Here is an 18,601-nt window from a genome sequence, read left to right as displayed (position 1 = left end):
TACCAGTCAGAGCTGCTCAGAGCTCAGGCAGACAGGGAGAAGAGACATCAAGAAAGTACAGAAACAACTAGAAAACTTAAGGAATTTCCTTCCCTTCAACACACAAATCCTTTTAGCAACTAAGTAGTTGTCAGTGTGAACGACTAACAGCAAATATTTCATATATCATCTGGAAAGAGCCGAGCCCCTGAGATCTCATTATCAGAACCAAGTGGCCCAGCTGACATGAATTATTTACTGCAAACCAGTGCTTTTGATTATGCATATGCATTATGTGCTGAAGGTGCATCTGTGCCCCAGTTTTAAAACCACCACATGGAAACAAAGGCAGAAACTGAGCTCGAATGTAACAGTCATTGCACAGAAAAAGATGCAGCTCTTGGCTGCTGAGTTTGCCCATCACGTGTGATAGCACACAGATGCTTTCAACACAACCTGAAGGTAAATGGTAACAGCCTGGAGAATACAGGCATTTTTCTTCCTTTTCTTTTGACACACTGACAGAAAATTCTTGGTCTTAATCACCTGTACCCAAAGCACAAGGAAATCCATTTGAGTTACCTGAGTGACAGCCCACGGGAGACACAGGGACAGCAGAACACAGTCCTGCCATGCCCATCTGCTTTGGGCCTGTTTCTGTCCCTGCAGTGGGACTGCAACAGAAAACCCAACACCCACCTGGTCAAACACACCAACTGCAGCATCCAAACTGCAGCAGGGGGGGTTCCCCATCTCTTCTCCTTCTTCCCCCACAGAAAGCAGCTCTGAGTGATGAAACCACAGCTTCATCAAAACTGAGTGAAGCCTCTCTTGCTCCTTCTCTAACACCACACCATATCAAAGATCCATTTCATACTCCAGTGTCAGTAACATCAAACTCAACAGGTGTCTTCACACCGATGCCCACAACAGCCAGGAAGGTGCCTGCCAAGCAGGCAGATGGTATTTCCCATTTTAGTATTAAATCCAGCCTTAAGTGTCTATAGAATTATTTTCAGGTAACAGGAGTATTTGTAACGCCGGTCTGAACACCAACCCAAGGACGCAGAAGACAAGACATTCCTGATGGAAAATGGATAAGGATTATCACACCAGTATTGGGGTGCTCATTCCCATCCCTTCATAAGCTGATTTAAGGTACCACAAGGGAGTTTTCACACACTTGAGTTGACTGAAAGTTATGGAAATTTCTGAAGTTACTGCAACAAATAAAATAAATGACAACCAGTCCCTAGACACAGGACAGTATCTCTTGCCTCAAGACCTAGGGTTCGGAGGCAACTACTCCTTTGCACAATTTTTCACCTCTTTACTCTCATATACACAGCATGAACCCTTTGCTCCCATACAGGGAATTCTTCTTCCTTGTGCTCCAAGTCCTTATCCCTTTTTTAATCAACAAGCACTGACCTGAAGGTAGGAATCACACATCTAACATACACAAAGAGCAGCTCTGCTCCCAAGGCCTATTTTAAAGCACAACTCCACCTCAGGAAGAATTTGGATACACTCAGTGCATATTTACATTTCTTCCCATTGTTCTTTACAGCAAACACAGAGTGGGGGTTTTTTTAGAGGGAGAAGGTAAAGGTTGTTTAACCCTGGTTAAGGAGGAACATCTGTTTACAGCACCTGTCTCTTACCAACCTGGAGATATTTATAACCAGAACCAGCATGGAGCAGTTACCAGGCCAACAAGGAACAGAAACGTGTCCTCCAGGGATCTGTAAGCATCCTACACTGGTAATTTTAGCCACCAAACTACACATCTCACAGGGGATCTCTGAAAAGCACTGGGATTTGATGTCCACCAGCCCTTCTGAAAAGCTACATACAGGCTGGAAATATCAGCCAAAGGGAAATAGGATACAGCCAGGGAATAACAGCTGGGGTGACCTCCTGTCTGCAGTGAGCACAACAGTGCTGGCACCTGGGAGCAAACCAGCACTGACCCCTGCCAGCTCACTTTCCAGGTTTATTGGAGCTAAGATCTGTTGTCCCCTAAATCACTCAAATATGCATTCACATGCCAAGCAGTCACAAAGAACGTTAGTTTGCAAACATAAGCAAAACAACAGTTTTTAAAACTGTTGGTGCGAATGCAAAAGAAGCCAAGGTCCCTGCTCTGCCACCAAAAACTAGGAGTGCACTTGAAACCAATGCCATAACCCAAATCTTCCCCCTTTTTGCCTCCTGTCTTCCAAATCTTCCCATTCCCACCATTTACATCCTTGAGCACACCCCCAAACGCCAGGTTTCCTTTAAAACCAGTGTGCCAAAGACCCTTCCCTTGAGACTGTTCTATCACATCCTCTCCTGCAAACAGCCACCATTTGTCTTCTCCAAGCTTCCCCCCCAAACCGGAGGAGAAGGGACCCGGCACATCCGGCTGACAATCCTCGCACACACCAGGGCTGGAATGCCGGATTTGGAGGTACATTGGCACAACTGTTCCCAGGGCACGCACTGCCTGTCGCTCTCCAGGCAGGAGAACAGAACTATTGAGCTCAGCTCCTGCATCTGTCCAGGGCTGGATCTTTGCAGTTCACTGCTGGCCTTGTGTGAATCAAAGAGCGTGGGTTTAAAATTCAGGGGGTTGTTTCAACGAGCTCCTCAGCACTGTTCAGCAGCCACGAGAAATACAATTTGCTACCAGGCTTAGGCAGTCTCAGACCAATGGCCAACACTCTGCATTGCTAATTTACCACTGCAAATTCACAAGTAAGTTTAACAGGTACTGTAAACACACAAGTCTTACAGATGAAATTGCTGTTCATAGAATGTCTGAGGCTGGAACAAGCCCAAAATACAGAAGCTGAGGTTATTTTGACTATATCCATTTCAGCTCTGGGTTTTGATGTAGAGAGGCAAGCCAGACAGGTATCTTTGCTTCAGCAACCCCAGACACCCACAGAACACGAGCATCACTAGCATCCTGACAACACACAAAGGACAAGAGAGCAGCATCCTCAAGTCACAATTACATCTTTTCCTGCTGGGTTAAAGTTACTCACACAAACTAATGACTCCAGATGCTATTTCCATATCAGCAAGCACTCCTTCCAGGGCATTGTTTTCCATATGGCTCTGCACAAACAAGCTTCTGGAAAGCTCACAGTTATTTTCACTGATGGGAAACAGGAGGATAGGAGAAATACAGACCCATAAACTGCTTATATTAAGTTCATTTATTCCACAGGCAGTACATAATTGCCATGAAACAGTTCACCTTGAGTCCTAACTTTCCACAAGGCCTTATGACAGTCAGTTTACTGCAAGTTCTACTTTTGCACATAAGGAAAAAATAGTGCCAACACCTCTGAAATTTGTGACAGTCCTAGGAAAAATGACACTTCTTTAGCCAGGTACTTTTCCTTTAAGAAAGGCCCTCTGAACTCACACATATCTCACTAAGCAAAAACATGCTGGGAATGTTCAAACATACTGCACTGGTGCTGCCTGAAATCTCCCAGCTCTGGGTTTCTGTTTTGGTTTTGTTCAACCTTGGCCTGCAAGCTTTAAGTGTCAGCCACACCTTCCATAGCTCTTCTCACGGAGATGTTTAAAAACTGGAGCACAGGGAGTGCTCTGAGCTCTCTCTCCACAGCATTCACACAGCACAAAGCTCCACTCCTGCAACAGGTACTTATTCAATACCATTATTTCTGACACCTGTAGGCAATTTTCTAATTAAAATGAGTGGCTGAGAGATTCAGAAGCTCAAGTTTCATCCCGTGCAGTAGCAAGACAAGGTGAGTGTGGAATTATCTCAGGGTTTCCAATCCAAAACCAGCAGTGCAGCACATGGAAGAGTTGTTATGCATCAGGTTGCCTTACGGCCCTTTGAAAGCCTTCCCAAAACTATGCAACTTAAAATTCTTCAGTTACAGAACTGATTGCAAGTGTGTTCGTGGATATAAAGCAGCCATGGGAATGGTAACATGCAAACTTAATTTATAGGGGCATTCTCAAAACCAACTTTAAAAACAGTGTAATACTCTGTAGACAAAGGGCAGCACTATGCTCCTGCAACTACTATCACTTGCTAGATTAATAATGTCCAACTATCAAAAGGGGGTTATAATTTGTAGGTTCTGAGGTTAACAGGAGGATTTGACACTGCAAAGAAGTCTCTCAGTCTTGTCCCACAAGATCAACCCTCACGAATCTCAGACACGCACACCAAGAGCCTGGATCCAGCCAAATCAGCTTCCTTCCTTTATCTAATTTTAAAAACCAGGATGAAATGTTATAAACCAAAAGGCAAACTAGAAAACTGCTGTGAGAGAATCAATTCTCATCATGACTCATACTGTTAGAAGAGCCCCAAAACACTCTTCTAGAAAGAATACTAATTACTTGCATAAACCATGCAGAGAACGGAGAAAGAACAGGAAAATCCCTCTGATGCAGGAGTACTTGCACAGTAGCTTTCTGAGTTCAGGTCCTGTTAGAAACAGGCTTTCTTAATCTCTTCTACGAGTCCCACAAAATGCAAAAGCAAACTCCAAGTTGTTCCTTCTGCTGCGGATCACTTGGCTTTTTTCCCCCCTTCAAAGGACTGGAGAATCTGGAGTTTGACTTGTGTATCTCATTACCTCCATCTACTGGCAAGAGCTGCTGTTTGTATGTGAAAACCCTCCATACCTATTTCATGTTCATTAGCATTTTTTTAAAGAACTTAATTTCAGAAATATTGGTATTTAAGTAAGTGAGAGAGGAGAACACAAACAATTCAACTCAAAACAGCTGAAGGTACTTACCACCTTATAGACCTCACACCACTATTTCCTGATGTCCACAATTCATTCCTCCCTATCAGTCTATGAAATTTATCTTTGGATTGAAACTTAACAGCAGGAGTCTGCCAGAGGTACCTTCTCCTACTTGCTTTTAGTGTAAGAGTCAGCTTAAGAGATCTGTGTGATTTCATACGAGGTTCCTCAGCCTCAAGTGGCAACACATTGGACATAAAATCATGGAATCACAGAGTGGTTTGGGTTGGAAGGGACCTGAAAGCCCATCTCATTCCACCCCCTGCCATGGGCAGGGACACCTCCCACTAGCCCAGGTTGCTCCAAGCCCCGTCCAACCTGGCTTGGACACTTCCAGGGATGGGGCAGCCACAGCTTCTCCCACCACTTAAGCCTCTGTTCATTTTTCAACAGGAAAGCACAATTAGCCTTCAAAGTTCTTACCTGCTAATGCACATGTAGTTTATGTTACTGACCTTACTCAGGACTTAGGCCTTTTAATTCTGGATGTTGCATTTCCCAAAGTGAGGAAGAAAGCCCACTAAATGAAACCCAGCCTGCCAAGCTGCTGGTGCTGCTACTGCCGAGTAGGGATACCCAGGCAGTGTAGCTCTGTGTCAGCACTGCCAATCACAGCTGGGAGTTCTCTGCCTGGGAACTGAAATCATAGGCAGTTTTAAAGCTATAACATAAAAGCTATGACATAAAAACGAGCTATTGCAAAATATATATATATACTTTTTTAATAATCTGCAAGCAAGCATCACCTTATTTATCTTGTTTAATTCAAAGCTCAGGTTTGGCTGTGAACAGCAGTTCAGGCATCTTCCTTACTATACTGGATGTTTCCACTCAATCCTAGATGTGTATTAGGACAGACTGTGAGGCAAAGCTTTACATTTTCATCAACAACCAGCACTGGCTGGGAACACACTTAATGCCAGGTGCTACCTCTGGAGAATCATGGAATCACAGATTGGTTTGGGTTGGAAGGACCTTAAAGCCCATCTCATTCCATGCCCTGCCATGGGCAGGGACACCTTCCCCTAGCCCAGGTTGCTCCAAGCCCTGTCCAACCCGGCCTTGGACATTTCCAGGGATGGGGAAGAAGAGTAATAGAAGCAATAACAGCTTCCATTTCAAAAAATTCCTGGACTAGCACCAACATCCCAGCTCTCAGGAGCACACTCACAGCCTCTATTCCTGCACACGGCCACAACTCCTCCTGCAAAACAGTCCCTTAAAGGAAGTTAACAACAAAATAAACAACCCACTACAAGTCAGACAAATTAAAATATATCTTTAATACTAAATGAAGCTGGTAGTCTCCTAAATCTTGCTTCCCCCACATTAATTCTTACTAGGTGTCATCTTTATATGTGCCTGGAAACTTCCTTTATATTCAGGTCTTCTTTTTAAAGTATTACATTATTTTAAGACATCAAAACCATATTCTAATGCAAAATAAAATCCATGCTTCCTTTTTTCCCCAGCTTTGTTTATGTAATTTACTGTAGTCCTCCCCATACCCAGCTCTCAGAATTGTCAGTAACCAGAAGGGGGCAACATTTTAAATCGTATGCAAAACACCACCAGTTTTACCAAGAGCCAATGCCGAGCTACTTGACATATTTACTCTCACCAACTCAGAATCACCACGTTGTCTCAAAGCTTCTCACTTGTGACATTACAAGGCAAATTTCCATTTCTTCTTTCAACTTACAGCTCCAAGGATTTCCACGAGTGATTTGATGAGAACACTTCTTGTAAGCAGTGAATCGAGTATTTCTCTGTGGTGTGGTGCTATGAAGGTTCAGTCTGAACACAACTGAACAACACTACTGTTAACTTCCAGTATTTCATGCACTGAATTTAGAAATCACACCTTTTCTGAAGCATTTTCAGATTATTTACCATACTGAGTTCCTAAATTAGACTCAGTTTGCACAGCTGCCCCAGAATAAGCTTATTTTTTCATGCAACATACTTAACTTGCACATTAAAGGCAAAATGAAATGCAAACCCTTTTCATCTCATGATAAATAACATGGGTTTAGCTGTTCTTCGAAATTCAGCAAAGGAAACGTGCTCTGATCCAGCCAAGACAGTTCACTGTTCACCACAAAATTCTCTGAGACACTGCTGGTGCAGTGATGGCTCAGGACTGAACAACATCCAGAACAACACTGTGGAGAACCATGGCAAACAGCTCCTCTGGCTTTTCAACTGTAGTTTTTAATCTGGGGAGAGGAGGGAAATGTTACCATCATGGAAATCCGCTTTCAAGAGAAAATTTAAATGTTTTCAATGAAAGCAAACCTGGGATTCCCCAGAGAGGTCTGAGTTTCCTTATGGGGATGCCAACAGGCTGCATTTAAACAGAACAAAAAAAAAAAAAAAAGAAGAAATATTTCCAGCTTGGATTGTTCTGGGTGTGAGGATGTGAGGAGTATCAGAATTTTCCAAAATTTAAGCCCAGTTTCTGTGAGAGCTAAGTACTTACTGTGCAAGTCAGGCTGATGTCTCTAAAATTCCCCACCATTTCAAAGATGCATTTTAGTTTTAAAACCCAGTAAAATATTTTCAAGGTATGACATAAAAAAAAAACAACAAAACAAACAAACAAAAAATTTTACTTCGCAGTTAAGATCCACTCAAAGAAAAAATTAAAAATTTCAGAAGAGGAACATAATAAAGAAAAGAAAAGGGGAGAAGTCATAGAAGAAGTGGAAAGGCCACACCAATTTACTAATACTGGTTGAAATATTCAGTCCCAGGCTAAATTATCCCCACTAATCTCGGAGGAAACTGAGCACAAACTGCACTTTTATACCAACTCATGAATACCAAGAGTTGGGGACATGATGTGTCACATTTTTTCCAGTATGTCCAGATAAGCTGCCCTTTAGTGCCGACTAATTATGCAGCTTATTTTAGGGAATCAAAGCTCATGAACCAAGATCAAACAGCTCTGTTTTGGATGTGTATGATCCCTCTCAGATGTTTTCCCAGAACTGCATTTCCTGTGCAGAAGCTGCTTTAAGCAAAACATTCACGCAGCCTGAAAATTTAGAAGATGGGTGTTTATTAATAAAATAAGCTTTCAATTTATCTTATTCTAAAATAAATTGAAGATGTAATTATTTCTACAATCATATATTAATTGACTGCTGAATTATGGCTTGATTTTTAGCTAAAGTAGCACCTCATGTGTAGATACATGGAATATCTGCTTCACTTCAAACACAACTCAACAGCCTCCATTTCTTCATTTACCAAAGTACCAACATGGCCATCATCTTCTGACTAAAGTACACATTTTTTCCCCCAAAAACCACATTCTTAACATGTTGGGAGTTCACGATCAGGACTCAGATGGATTTTTCTTCCCTTTTACACATGGCACATACCTTATTGATACTCTCTTTCCCTGCTGTATATTATACCCACTACTTTAACTAGGGGAAACCAACTACATTTAGAAGAGAATATTGTCTTTCCCATCGAGCTGTGTTCCCAGTTAGATGGCACACAAAAAAATAAGACCTTCAAGGCCTAGAACCAACAAAAGGTTTGTGGGATTCCAACGCTCTGGATACCCACTAGCAAGCAACATTATTCCATGTCATCTTCCTGGAAGATGATTTCAGCCTCACCTGCCAGTTACTTTTGGAGTAAGTAACTGGCACTGACACCACAGCAAACTCCCACCTCAACATCCTTCTGCTTCCAAAAGTCACCAGAATTATTGGAGTCTGAAGTCCTCCTGTACCGACCAAACCTGCCTTTATTGGCACACCAGCTGTGAATGTTCATTAACTTGCCACATCCCTCTTTACAGAAGGTCATACCTGAGGGTACTGCAAAGGTCAAACCCCACATGATCAGCTGAAAATGAACACAGAATAAGGCCAATTGTTCACTTTCTTAGCACGTTATTAGCTCAGGTCCTGAGAGCAGCAGGGGTAAATGCTGTTTGGGCAAAATCCTCAAACTAACATCACTATCCCTCAGGTAAGGAGATGATTCAAAACAGGAATCAACATTTCACCTTTAGAGATCCTGAACAACACCTACATCTTCTCCTCTGCACAGGTAGAACCAACTAATCAAGAATGACCTGGCCACTGCACAGCGTTTATCTCGCTGCTCTGTTCTGCCAATGGACACTGCTCACAGAAATACTGCCCAGGTGAAGGAAAATATCCATCATTCACTTGCCAGCCTCCTTGTAAGAGCACTATGAATATTGCTAATCACAGTAGAAACAATCCTGCTCCATCCCTAAGTGTGCAGTTTCCTCTGTATTCACACAAGCAATGAGAATTATCTTTTCTTTCAAACATTAACCATGCTTATTAAAAACACTTTGATAAAACTGGAAGGTGGTTTCCCTCACTGAAGAGCTCCTCCTCTTTCTTTAGCTTAATGCACAGTTCTCAGCACATGAGCACTTCCAATTAATCCCCAAAGTCCCTGCAAAAACGAAATGCTCCATTTACTGACAAGAAGCTGGTGAGCATCAGGCAAATCCTACAGCCCCACATCTCATACTTTTATAAAAGCTGACACTGGATCACACTGGCTGTGTTTCCAAACACAGGAAGTGCTATCAGCATGTATTTATATTTACCAAGAGCCCAATTTTTTTCTGGTGTTATTAATGATACACAACTAACATGTTTTGACTGGTACCAAGCTCAGCTGAGTTAACATTGTGCAGAAGTTAATTAGTGCTTAATGCCAATAGCAGAAAATGGAGCAGTCTGGGGGTAGGATTTATTTAATAGTTGTTGCTGCTGTCGTGTTGGGGTTTTATAAAAGGTTTCCATGTTTCTGTCTTCACAAAGAGACTACTTGAAGCAAATGGTGAATTTTGTGTATTATCAGCTCTCTCAGCAGACAGCAAGCACTGCTCATTATCACCACCCTTGCATTTATTTCCACCCATTGCTCCTGGGATAACAACAATATGCCTGAGGCTTACAACACATCTGAACTCCCAAAAAATGCAATTTCTTAATGTGGATACTCCATAAAGGAAAAAACCTGAAGTTAAGATGCTTAAGAGCACAGACATCAGTTTTTTCGTTATACAGATGGAGTTTATTCATCATTAATGACAAACTTCCTATCACATCTCATCTTCATTATTATCCACTAATTTAAGCAAACATTCAGGCATGACAGAGTTTTAACTATTGCCACTATATTTTCAGACATTTTCCACACAGAAGATTTCTAAATAGAAGCTCAAACTGATGTCAGTTTGTCAAACTGCCTCTGGTCATAGCACTTCATGCTCTGGTCTAGCTGACAGGGTGGTGTTTGGTCCAAACACTGGACTTGATGCTCTTGGAGGTCTTTTCCAACCTTACTGACTCCATGGTAAGGAACAGTGAAACCCCAGCACTCAGTTCTGCCAGCAGAGTGTTTGGATTTGCTGTGTCCTATCTACCTAATGGCAAAATATGAGGATATTAATTGAACTCAGAGTCGTTCAGACCATACGAGTAACACCAGGGACTTGAACTCTTCATTGCAAATACTGAGACTCTGCTATTAACAGTTCTTTAACCTGCTAAACGTCGGTAACCCCCTCTCCTCTAAAAAAATATGTTGACCAGATTCTGATATACTCCGTGTGTTCATTTTGGCTCTGTCAGGGGAAGAAGCTGCTGCCATTATAGCTGTGCCATGAATCCATACACTTAGCTTCCAAGGATTTCTTACAGAATTGGGGTGTTCAGCCTGGAGAAGACAAGGCTCCAGGGTGACCTCAGAGCCCCTTCCAGTGCCTAAAGGGGCTCCAAGAGAGCTGGAGAGGGACTGGGGACAAGGGCCTGGAGGGAGAGGACAAGGGGAATGGGATGGGATACTGGGAAGGAATTCTTCCCCATGAGGGTGGGGAGGCCCTGGCACAGGTTGCCCAGAGCAGCTGTGGCTGCCCCATCCCTGGAAGTGTCCAAGGCCAGGTTGGAGCAACCTGGGAGAGTGGCAGTGGGTGGGACTGGATGGGCTGTAAGGTCCCTTCCAACCCAGCCCATCCTGCAGTTCTGCAGTGGCTCTGTGAACACCTTCACCAGAACAACTCCGGGAACGCTCAGCTGACGTTGCCAAACCTCAGCCTGAGGAGAAACAACCTATTTTCATGACTCTCCATAACTGACTATGGACAGCTGGTTAAGCACTGGAAAACTGACATCACCAGCTACACAGTTAAGACTAACAAGATTTTGGGTAGTTTAAAATAGTGAAATACAGCTCCATATACTGAGCTAGGATATATCACAGTCATGTGAAATGCCAAAAACTCACATTCCCCACAATAAAACTTTATTGCATCTTGTGACAACAGTTTACACAAGAGACCCATAAACAGGGGACCAAAAACAAGTAAGCAGCTTTGAGAAGTGAGGATTTTACTGTGGAAACTTAATATTCACACAGGGGGAAAAAAAAAAATCCATGGACAAACAGCTTTTTTTAAACATCTCAGCAGGCAATGTATATTCTCCTCTTTCCAAAGCTTATCACAGTGTCTTCAGGGGGCTCCTATAGTTCTTTGCCACCACTCAAATCTGACCTTTTTCTGAGTAGTTTTGTCAGTGTGAGGAGGACAAACCAACTGTTAATAAAGACCCCTTTGCCAGAGGGCAAGGAAAGCCAAGGGAACTGGGCAGCTTACAGGACCCAGGGACTGAGACAAGGTCAGGTTTCCAGGATCATCTCAAACTGAAAGCAGCCTGTTTTGAAGCCTGTTACAGATTCAGCACTCATTTTGCTGCATCTGCTTGCACTGAAATTCCTCCTGTATATACAAGTCATGCTGAGCTGCTCCTCGGATGTTTGCTAAAGGCTTACAATATTTCCTTTGGCAACAGGAATCCCAAGGGCATCGAGCAGTGAATCTCTGCCTTACCAAAGTGTTTATTCCAGACATAAGCAGAACAAGCATCCTGGGCAACAATGATTCAGTTCCAGAGCCCCAAAAATTATCTGTTGATGCAGAGCTCACAGACATGAGAAGAAAACACTAAGTAAATCTGCAGCAGACCTAATCTTTCAGTATCTACATTGTAATAGGAAGAAAAGGAATCCACCCGACTTCTTTCACTGATGCTCTCACCGAATCAGCCTCACAGAAATAGAGCAGGTCATGAATTTTCTGTAAGGAACTGTACAGCCCATCAAATATTAAAAAGCACTGCAGATGTCTGCAGTCCTTTCTAAAAGCTTTTTTCAGATGAGCAAAGAGGACACATTAATTAATTAAATTAACTGTTTCCAAACACTCCACTTCTACAGATCATTACCTTCCTTCAGATGTTTTTAATAGAAAATTAGTCTGTTCCTCCAGGGTTTTCATTCCAGAGCTTCTCTATAACTATAACAGTGTTTGCTTATCCAGGCTTTCAGAAGACTTCACAGAACCCTACTGCTTTGTGCACAACCTAAAGCAATACTCACTGAAGCTTTTCAGAAAGCCTCTGAGTCCAGTCTGCACGTCAGCCACATCCCCAGGTTATCAATTACACAAGCAAAACCTTATACACAAAAAAAATTACATGCACTGAATCAAGAGCTTCTTAAAAATTATCAGGAATGCACATGAGTCACTTCAGCTTACTGAATTACTGCATCTACCCCACAATATACTTAATGGGGTTTCTTAAATTAAATCTCTTTCCGCCAAACACTTCTCCCTTTCAAATGGCATGAGCTGAATACCTACAGAGAGGACTGAATTTTCTTCAGATACAGCTGCAAGGTACCTGTCTGAATAATTCTGAGAAGATTGACTTGTTTGTGTTGCAAGCAATCCCTCATTAGTGCCTTACTTAAAAATCAGTCGTAAGATGCCTGTTCCTAAATAGGTAAAGCACTCCAAGACATTATTCCAGAACAGAAACTGCACTGAAAGCTGGAAAACATCATCATACCTATTTCTGAAATGCCATCTCCTTCCAGTTCCTTTGCAGCAAATAACATCCTTCCCAAAAAAGCAAAGTGCAGAAATCACTTCTATGTATCAATGCTGGTCCAAACACATCGTCAGCACTCGGGTCAGAGGAGCGGAGCTCTTGGAGGTGACTCCTTCAGCCATCCCGAGACACGCAGCTCCTTTTACATCATCCCAGCCAGTCATTTGTTCCTCTTACATAACAGGCACAACTCCCAGTTGCCAGAGTTTCCACACAGTGTGCAGGAAGAGGCTGCAGCTGCCCCGTGCCCACGCCGGGCTCTCCCATGAGCTGACCTAAGAGGCAGCAGATCAACACTTTGGGATCACGGCTCCTCAGGGCTTCTGAAAATAGAACACCAGCTGCTCTTGGAGTCCATGTGCTCCATACCCAGCACCACTGACCACAGCCCACGTGTGAGACCTCCTATTTCCTTAATGCCACAGCCAGACAGATTTACACCGCGCTCCATCTCTGCCCAAGGGCTGCGGGGATCAATGGAGCTCTCAGCCCGATAACCAGGGGAAAGAATCCCACACAGACCTCTGAGCCAAACACTGCATGGCAGCTGTGGCTCCATCAGACACTGAGGAGGCTGTTTCAGGCTTGGAGAAGCAGCCAAGCACGCTGAGAAGTGGAGACCCCACTCAATTTTCCCAGCACCGCTGCAAAAGACCATTCCCAGTGCACAGACCTCACACGGCCTTCACAACTGGCACTGACACTTGTATCCAACAACATGAATTTGTCATGAATGGAGTCTGCTTTCAATTAATCAGATTAGCACCCCAGCTGTGAATACATATTCTCCAGAACCTTATTCTTGGACTGTGACCTCCTGTTATCTCGCGCTATCATAGAAATTTAATCTGTCAAACAATCCAGTACAAAGTCCACGTAATTATATCCGCTTAAGTACAAATCCACACTTGGCAACGGGCCCTCAACAGACACTTCTTGTTCATATGTCGGTCAAGTTTCATTCAAGTAATTACAGCCTCCTCCTTACTGGAACAGCCACTGATATTTGCAAAGTCTCACATTTCCAAAGCTCTAACAGGCAAGCCAAGCCTGGGCCTTCCAGTTTTCTGAACAGCAAATGGAAGCAGCTACGTAAAGTCGAGATCACTGAGGCTCACTGTGCATCAGCCACACTGTAGGGATGTTAACAGGGATGCTGCTTCATTAACATTCAGCACTAATTGGTTTGGCTGCAAAATGCAGATCAAGCCAAGTCTCTTCATGAATTGCATTTTCTCTACTTTTACCACCTGTACTTTGTCCTTCCTCACGGAGAGAACTTGATCACTCCTTCCATCTTTCTGGGCTTAACCTATGCATGCCTGAGATGTTCTGCAGTGGAACACAGGGGACCAGAAACAGGACTAACTGCAAAGCATTAGAGGCACAACATAACCTAAAGCAAAAGCCATATTCTATTATTTCTTACAAAAATCTCTTACCTAGGTGCTTTCTTCTATTCCCTTCTCCCTCTGATTCTCAGCATGATGCTCATGCGGATTTGAGCTCAGTTTGAAAATGCATGCATCCTACCTTATGAACTAATTCTGTAGTATACAGCAAGAATGTAAAACTGGACCTCAGTTACTTACAACTGCACAAGGCTATAAGTTATCTACCTGTTGCAATCAGAAAATTAATACAGAGATCCCACAGAGTTTAGCCTTCTGTTTACTCACTCCTCAGTTTACAAATGCCCCACAGATTCTTTGACATAACCAACATTATCCAGTACCACTCCACAACAACTGATTGCAGTCTCTATTTACACTGTATTTTAAAAATATACCAGCCAAGAAATACTCTTATTGCCTGCCATTTCTGAAGCTTTAAGTACAGAACACCTATATTTGTTAAATAAATCAGATGACACTGAATATGCCAACTTATAGAAGAAGATAAGCTCAACATAATTCTACAGCCTTTTCCCTCTCATTCAGTTTCTCCTTATTCAAGTGTTAATAGTTCAAGTTTGGCTTTTTATTTTCTGCAGTATAAGAGTCATGTCAATATATTTATTGATTCAGAGCTACTACATATTTCCAGGTGAAACTGTGCTGCAAATGCTGTTTTCACCCACTTGAGGATTTTCAACTTACTCTACAATTGTCACCATTTGGTTAACTTTGAACCCTTTAGCAAGGGTTTAGCAACATCATGAGTATGTAGCTTAATGTTTTTTAAGCAGTCATGACCAAAGTTGTATGGAAGAGTTTACAATTGTTTGAGGTCTACATCTAAACACCCTACACATTTTTTTCAGTTATATCTGTTAAGTAAACCATTTGTACTTTTGCAAGCATGAGACAGTGATTTCTCCCAGCATTAGTTACTAATTATCAGTTAAGGAAGTTAATTCCTATGTGCTGGAATTATTTTATAGCTGATAGTTCGAACATTACGCTCTCAGCCAGCCCAATGGAATTAAGTCTTCATCATTACTTAAAAGGCTTTCCCGTTATTATAATCTGATAAATGTAATTCATCTATTACTCAGCATTGCATACTAACTGCTTTGGCTGCTTGCTGAGTGTTGGTGATGCAGCAGGCAGTTAGTTTAAGCAACAGGAAAACACCTGCAGGGCTAATCCTTGAGCAACAGCTTCAGCTCTTCCCCATTCCCCCACCTCACAGCAAAGCTTTCTCTTCCATTTTCAGTACACAAATTATGACAGACAATTTATCCCAGAATCCCGGAATGGTTTGGACTGGAAGGGACCTTAAAGCTTCCCCCCACCCTGCCATGGGCAGGGACACCCTCCACTAGCCCAGGTTGCTCCAAGCCTCATCCAACCAGGCCTTGGACACTTCCAGGGATCCAGGGGCAGCCACAGCTTCTCTGGGCAACCTGTGCCAGGGCCTCCGAGGAAAGAATTCTGGATGAACTATTTCAAATTTTAAATTATCTTGCTTTTTCACATTAGCTGTGCCCCCACTACTCAAACAACACACAGTTCAAGTGAACAGGCAGCTGCACTGGGCCATTATAGCCCCAAAGATCAGTCAGAATGAAACCATGGGCTTGTCTGGAGATCTACTTTCCAAGTGCTTTTGTAGCCAACATCTCCAACCCTCGTTCCCACAGAGGCCTTGGACATGAGGCAAACCACAAAACACACAGCCATGAACTGGGCAGCTTCTCCTCAAAATACTGCAGGTTCTCACAGTGACCTAAATCAACCACACTGGCAAAAGTGAGCAACCTCCAGAGCCCCTGTCCCTGAGGGTCTTAGGCTACTGCTCAATACAATCCACTCTGTGTCTTTATCTTTTTACTACCAAAGCTCCAATCTGACCTTCTAAAAGCTTAGCAGGTGCAGCAGATACACAGAGAGATATCTCCCTGTGTGTTATTCCACACACAACACAACACAGGTTGCCCAGAGAAGCTGTGGCTGCCCCATCCCTGGAAGTGTCCAAGGCCAGCTTGGACGGGGCTTGGAGCAACCTGGGCTGGTGGAAGGTGTCCCTGCCCGTGGCAGGGGGTGGGATGGGATGAGCTTTAAGGTCCCTTCCAAGCCCTTCACATTCTATGATTCCATGAAATTGTATTATTTTCCTTTACATCTTACACCCCCTTGCTTTTACATCTATACATGCTATAGATTCTTTCCTCACCATCCTGGCTTATGCTTCATGTCAACATTTCAGCACAGTCCTCATCCATCAGCCATTGTTATGCTAAAACCTGGGTGTTAGCAGAGCTCTCTTTTTGAAGTTGCCTGCCAGAGCACATCTCACTCAAAGCAGCCTGTCAAAGAAATTCACCCCCAACATGAACAAAGATATATTCAAAAAGGAGTTTATGTCATTTTGTTTTTTTAATATGAGAACAAACTAGTGAGACCAATCTAGTTTATTGTGAAATATAATAAATGCTGCTATTTCCAAAACCTACCAAAATTCAAAATTCAGGAATTTGCTAGAGAAAGGATTTGGAAATTCATGAAATTATTGTATTTGATTAATTGGTCCATATTCCATTTGGCACAGCCAATTATAGCTTCCACAGCCCACGTCTCATAGTGCTTCCCCCATCCTAACGTGGGGAATTCCCTGTAAAGAGTTCGTATCTGGAGAAGATATTGGATCAACTCCATGATGTCTCTAGTTAGGAATGACAAATTCACTAACAAAAAAAAGGCAGGAGAGGTACAAAAAGACAAGCAAAGGCTGAATTCAACTGGGTTGTTCAATTTAAGGTAAATTGAACTGAAGGCTCCCCTCACTGGAACCTGCTCTCAGGAGCAGCAATTCCCAGTAGTTTAAGATGTTTTTTGCATTTCCTCCCCACCCACACACCAAACGTTAATCATCCCCTGTTCCATTAGCATAGAGCTGCAATGCTCTAACAACATCTGTCTTCAATAATTAATCTCTGACACTAAATAAACTCCTGAGCCAGTGGCTGCAGATACACCCCACTTTCCCCCTCCCATACAAACCCTAATGACTTTCCCAAGTGTGTTTATTAGCTTGGACAGCCGCCCACCTCCACTTGAGTCCACTGCTCATCATCTGCCCTTCCACACTAATAAAAGCCCAAAACATCCTCGAGATCCTTTGGAGAATCTCAGTCCATCTCCATCAGTAGCCATTAGTGCTGAGGAGGTAGGGAACTCATTAGAAGGTTCCTCCAAACAGGAAAGAGCAATCATTAAGGTACTGGCACTCAGTTACTCCTTTTTTAATACTAAGCATAAGCTGAAAACACTAATTCAGATATGAGTATCAGCCCCGTGGCTCATTTCTTATATTGTATTAACCAGTGTTTAAAGGACGCATCTGACATTCTTCCATAGTAATTCCCACTGCTCTTAGGCCAAGGTTTAATAAATATTAGCTTGATTCTGTCATTCCTGAAAAGCACACAAACAAATAAACCCCTCCGAGTCCAGTCAGTTACAGTAGTACAGGACTTTCCTGGTATTGTGACTTACTATATTTCACTTTGATTGCTGAAAGTCATCTCATTCCCAGAAATCTAATTAAGGCATTCTCATAACAACTGCTCAGAGAACGCAGTAAGATCCAGTTTCTTTGAAATATTTATTATTGCAGTTATCATCTTGCAACAGTTACAGCCAAGTAGGCATCTGACCAAGTCCTAGGAAGTACCACTGTTTGGCTTAAACCCTTCTTAAAGCAACTCAGTCACAATCGATCTCAGACATGACTCAAGAGTGAAGGAATTCTGCAGACCCACAAAACCTGAGGAAACAAAGATGAGCTGGGAGTAGCAGCAGCAGCCCAGGGAGATCGATGGCTGCCCTGATCAGCACACACACCTCGGCTCAGAGCCCCCTCTGCCTTCTCAACAGGCTTCTGGAGGTGTCCAACTCGGCTCCAGCCCTGGACTACACACGGTGCCTTCTGCAGTGTCAGAGCTCAGCCAGAACATGAACGGCTCTTCCTCTGTCCTGACTACCTGGCTGAGCCCACAGACCAACCAAACCCAACCAGGCCTCCAGCCCAAACAAAACAGTTCCACGAGAAAACACCTCCTTTCCTGTTGACAAACAAGCATCAGCCCAGCACAACAGCTTGCTATGTATTTCTAGGAAATAATGTGGTATTTGGCAGATTTGTTTGTAAAGATAATCACTGCAAGTGATTACAGGATCAAGCACTTGATCAGACTTAGGCATTCAGTACACACTGCCTGTCTATTTACAAACACCTGGTGATAATCTTCTGTTGTCCTGGACAGAGAAGAATAAAAACCAGTTCTGAACAGCAAGTGTTTCTTTCTATGTAACCTGAGGAAAAGGTTTACCTTAAACGCTGTGACAAATAAGGACTGTTATCAGAGGCAGTGGCCCCCAGCTGCAGCCCTGGCTCTGAGGAACAGCACCCTGCCCT

The 18,601-nt window shown here is 43.0% G+C and overlaps 1 protein-coding gene across 9 annotated transcripts in view; it reads right to left on the bottom strand.

The window, feature by feature from the left end:
* Window positions 1-18,601, bottom strand: part of AGAP1 (ArfGAP with GTPase domain, ankyrin repeat and PH domain 1) — a 314,556-nt gene that overhangs the window by 275,311 nt on the left and 20,644 nt on the right. The window contains exon 1 of one of the 9 annotated variants that reach the window (XM_027735156.2): window positions 12,698-12,856. The exons of the other annotated variants lie outside the window; for them this stretch is intronic. Within the exon in view, the coding sequence (XP_027590957.1) occupies window positions 12,698-12,746 (49 nt within the window). The 5' untranslated portion in view covers window positions 12,747-12,856. Of the gene's footprint in view, window positions 1-12,697; window positions 12,857-18,601 lie in introns of those variants that run through there. 9 annotated transcript variants of the gene reach the window in all.

This window comes from Pipra filicauda, unplaced genomic scaffold (assembly GCF_003945595.2).
Source record: "Pipra filicauda isolate LSUMZ 115617 unplaced genomic scaffold, ASM394559v2 scaffold282_size1924045_pilon, whole genome shotgun sequence".
NCBI classification, from domain to species: Eukaryota; Metazoa; Chordata; class Aves; order Passeriformes; family Pipridae; genus Pipra; species Pipra filicauda.
This window is presented reverse-complemented; position numbering and strand designations above follow the sequence as displayed.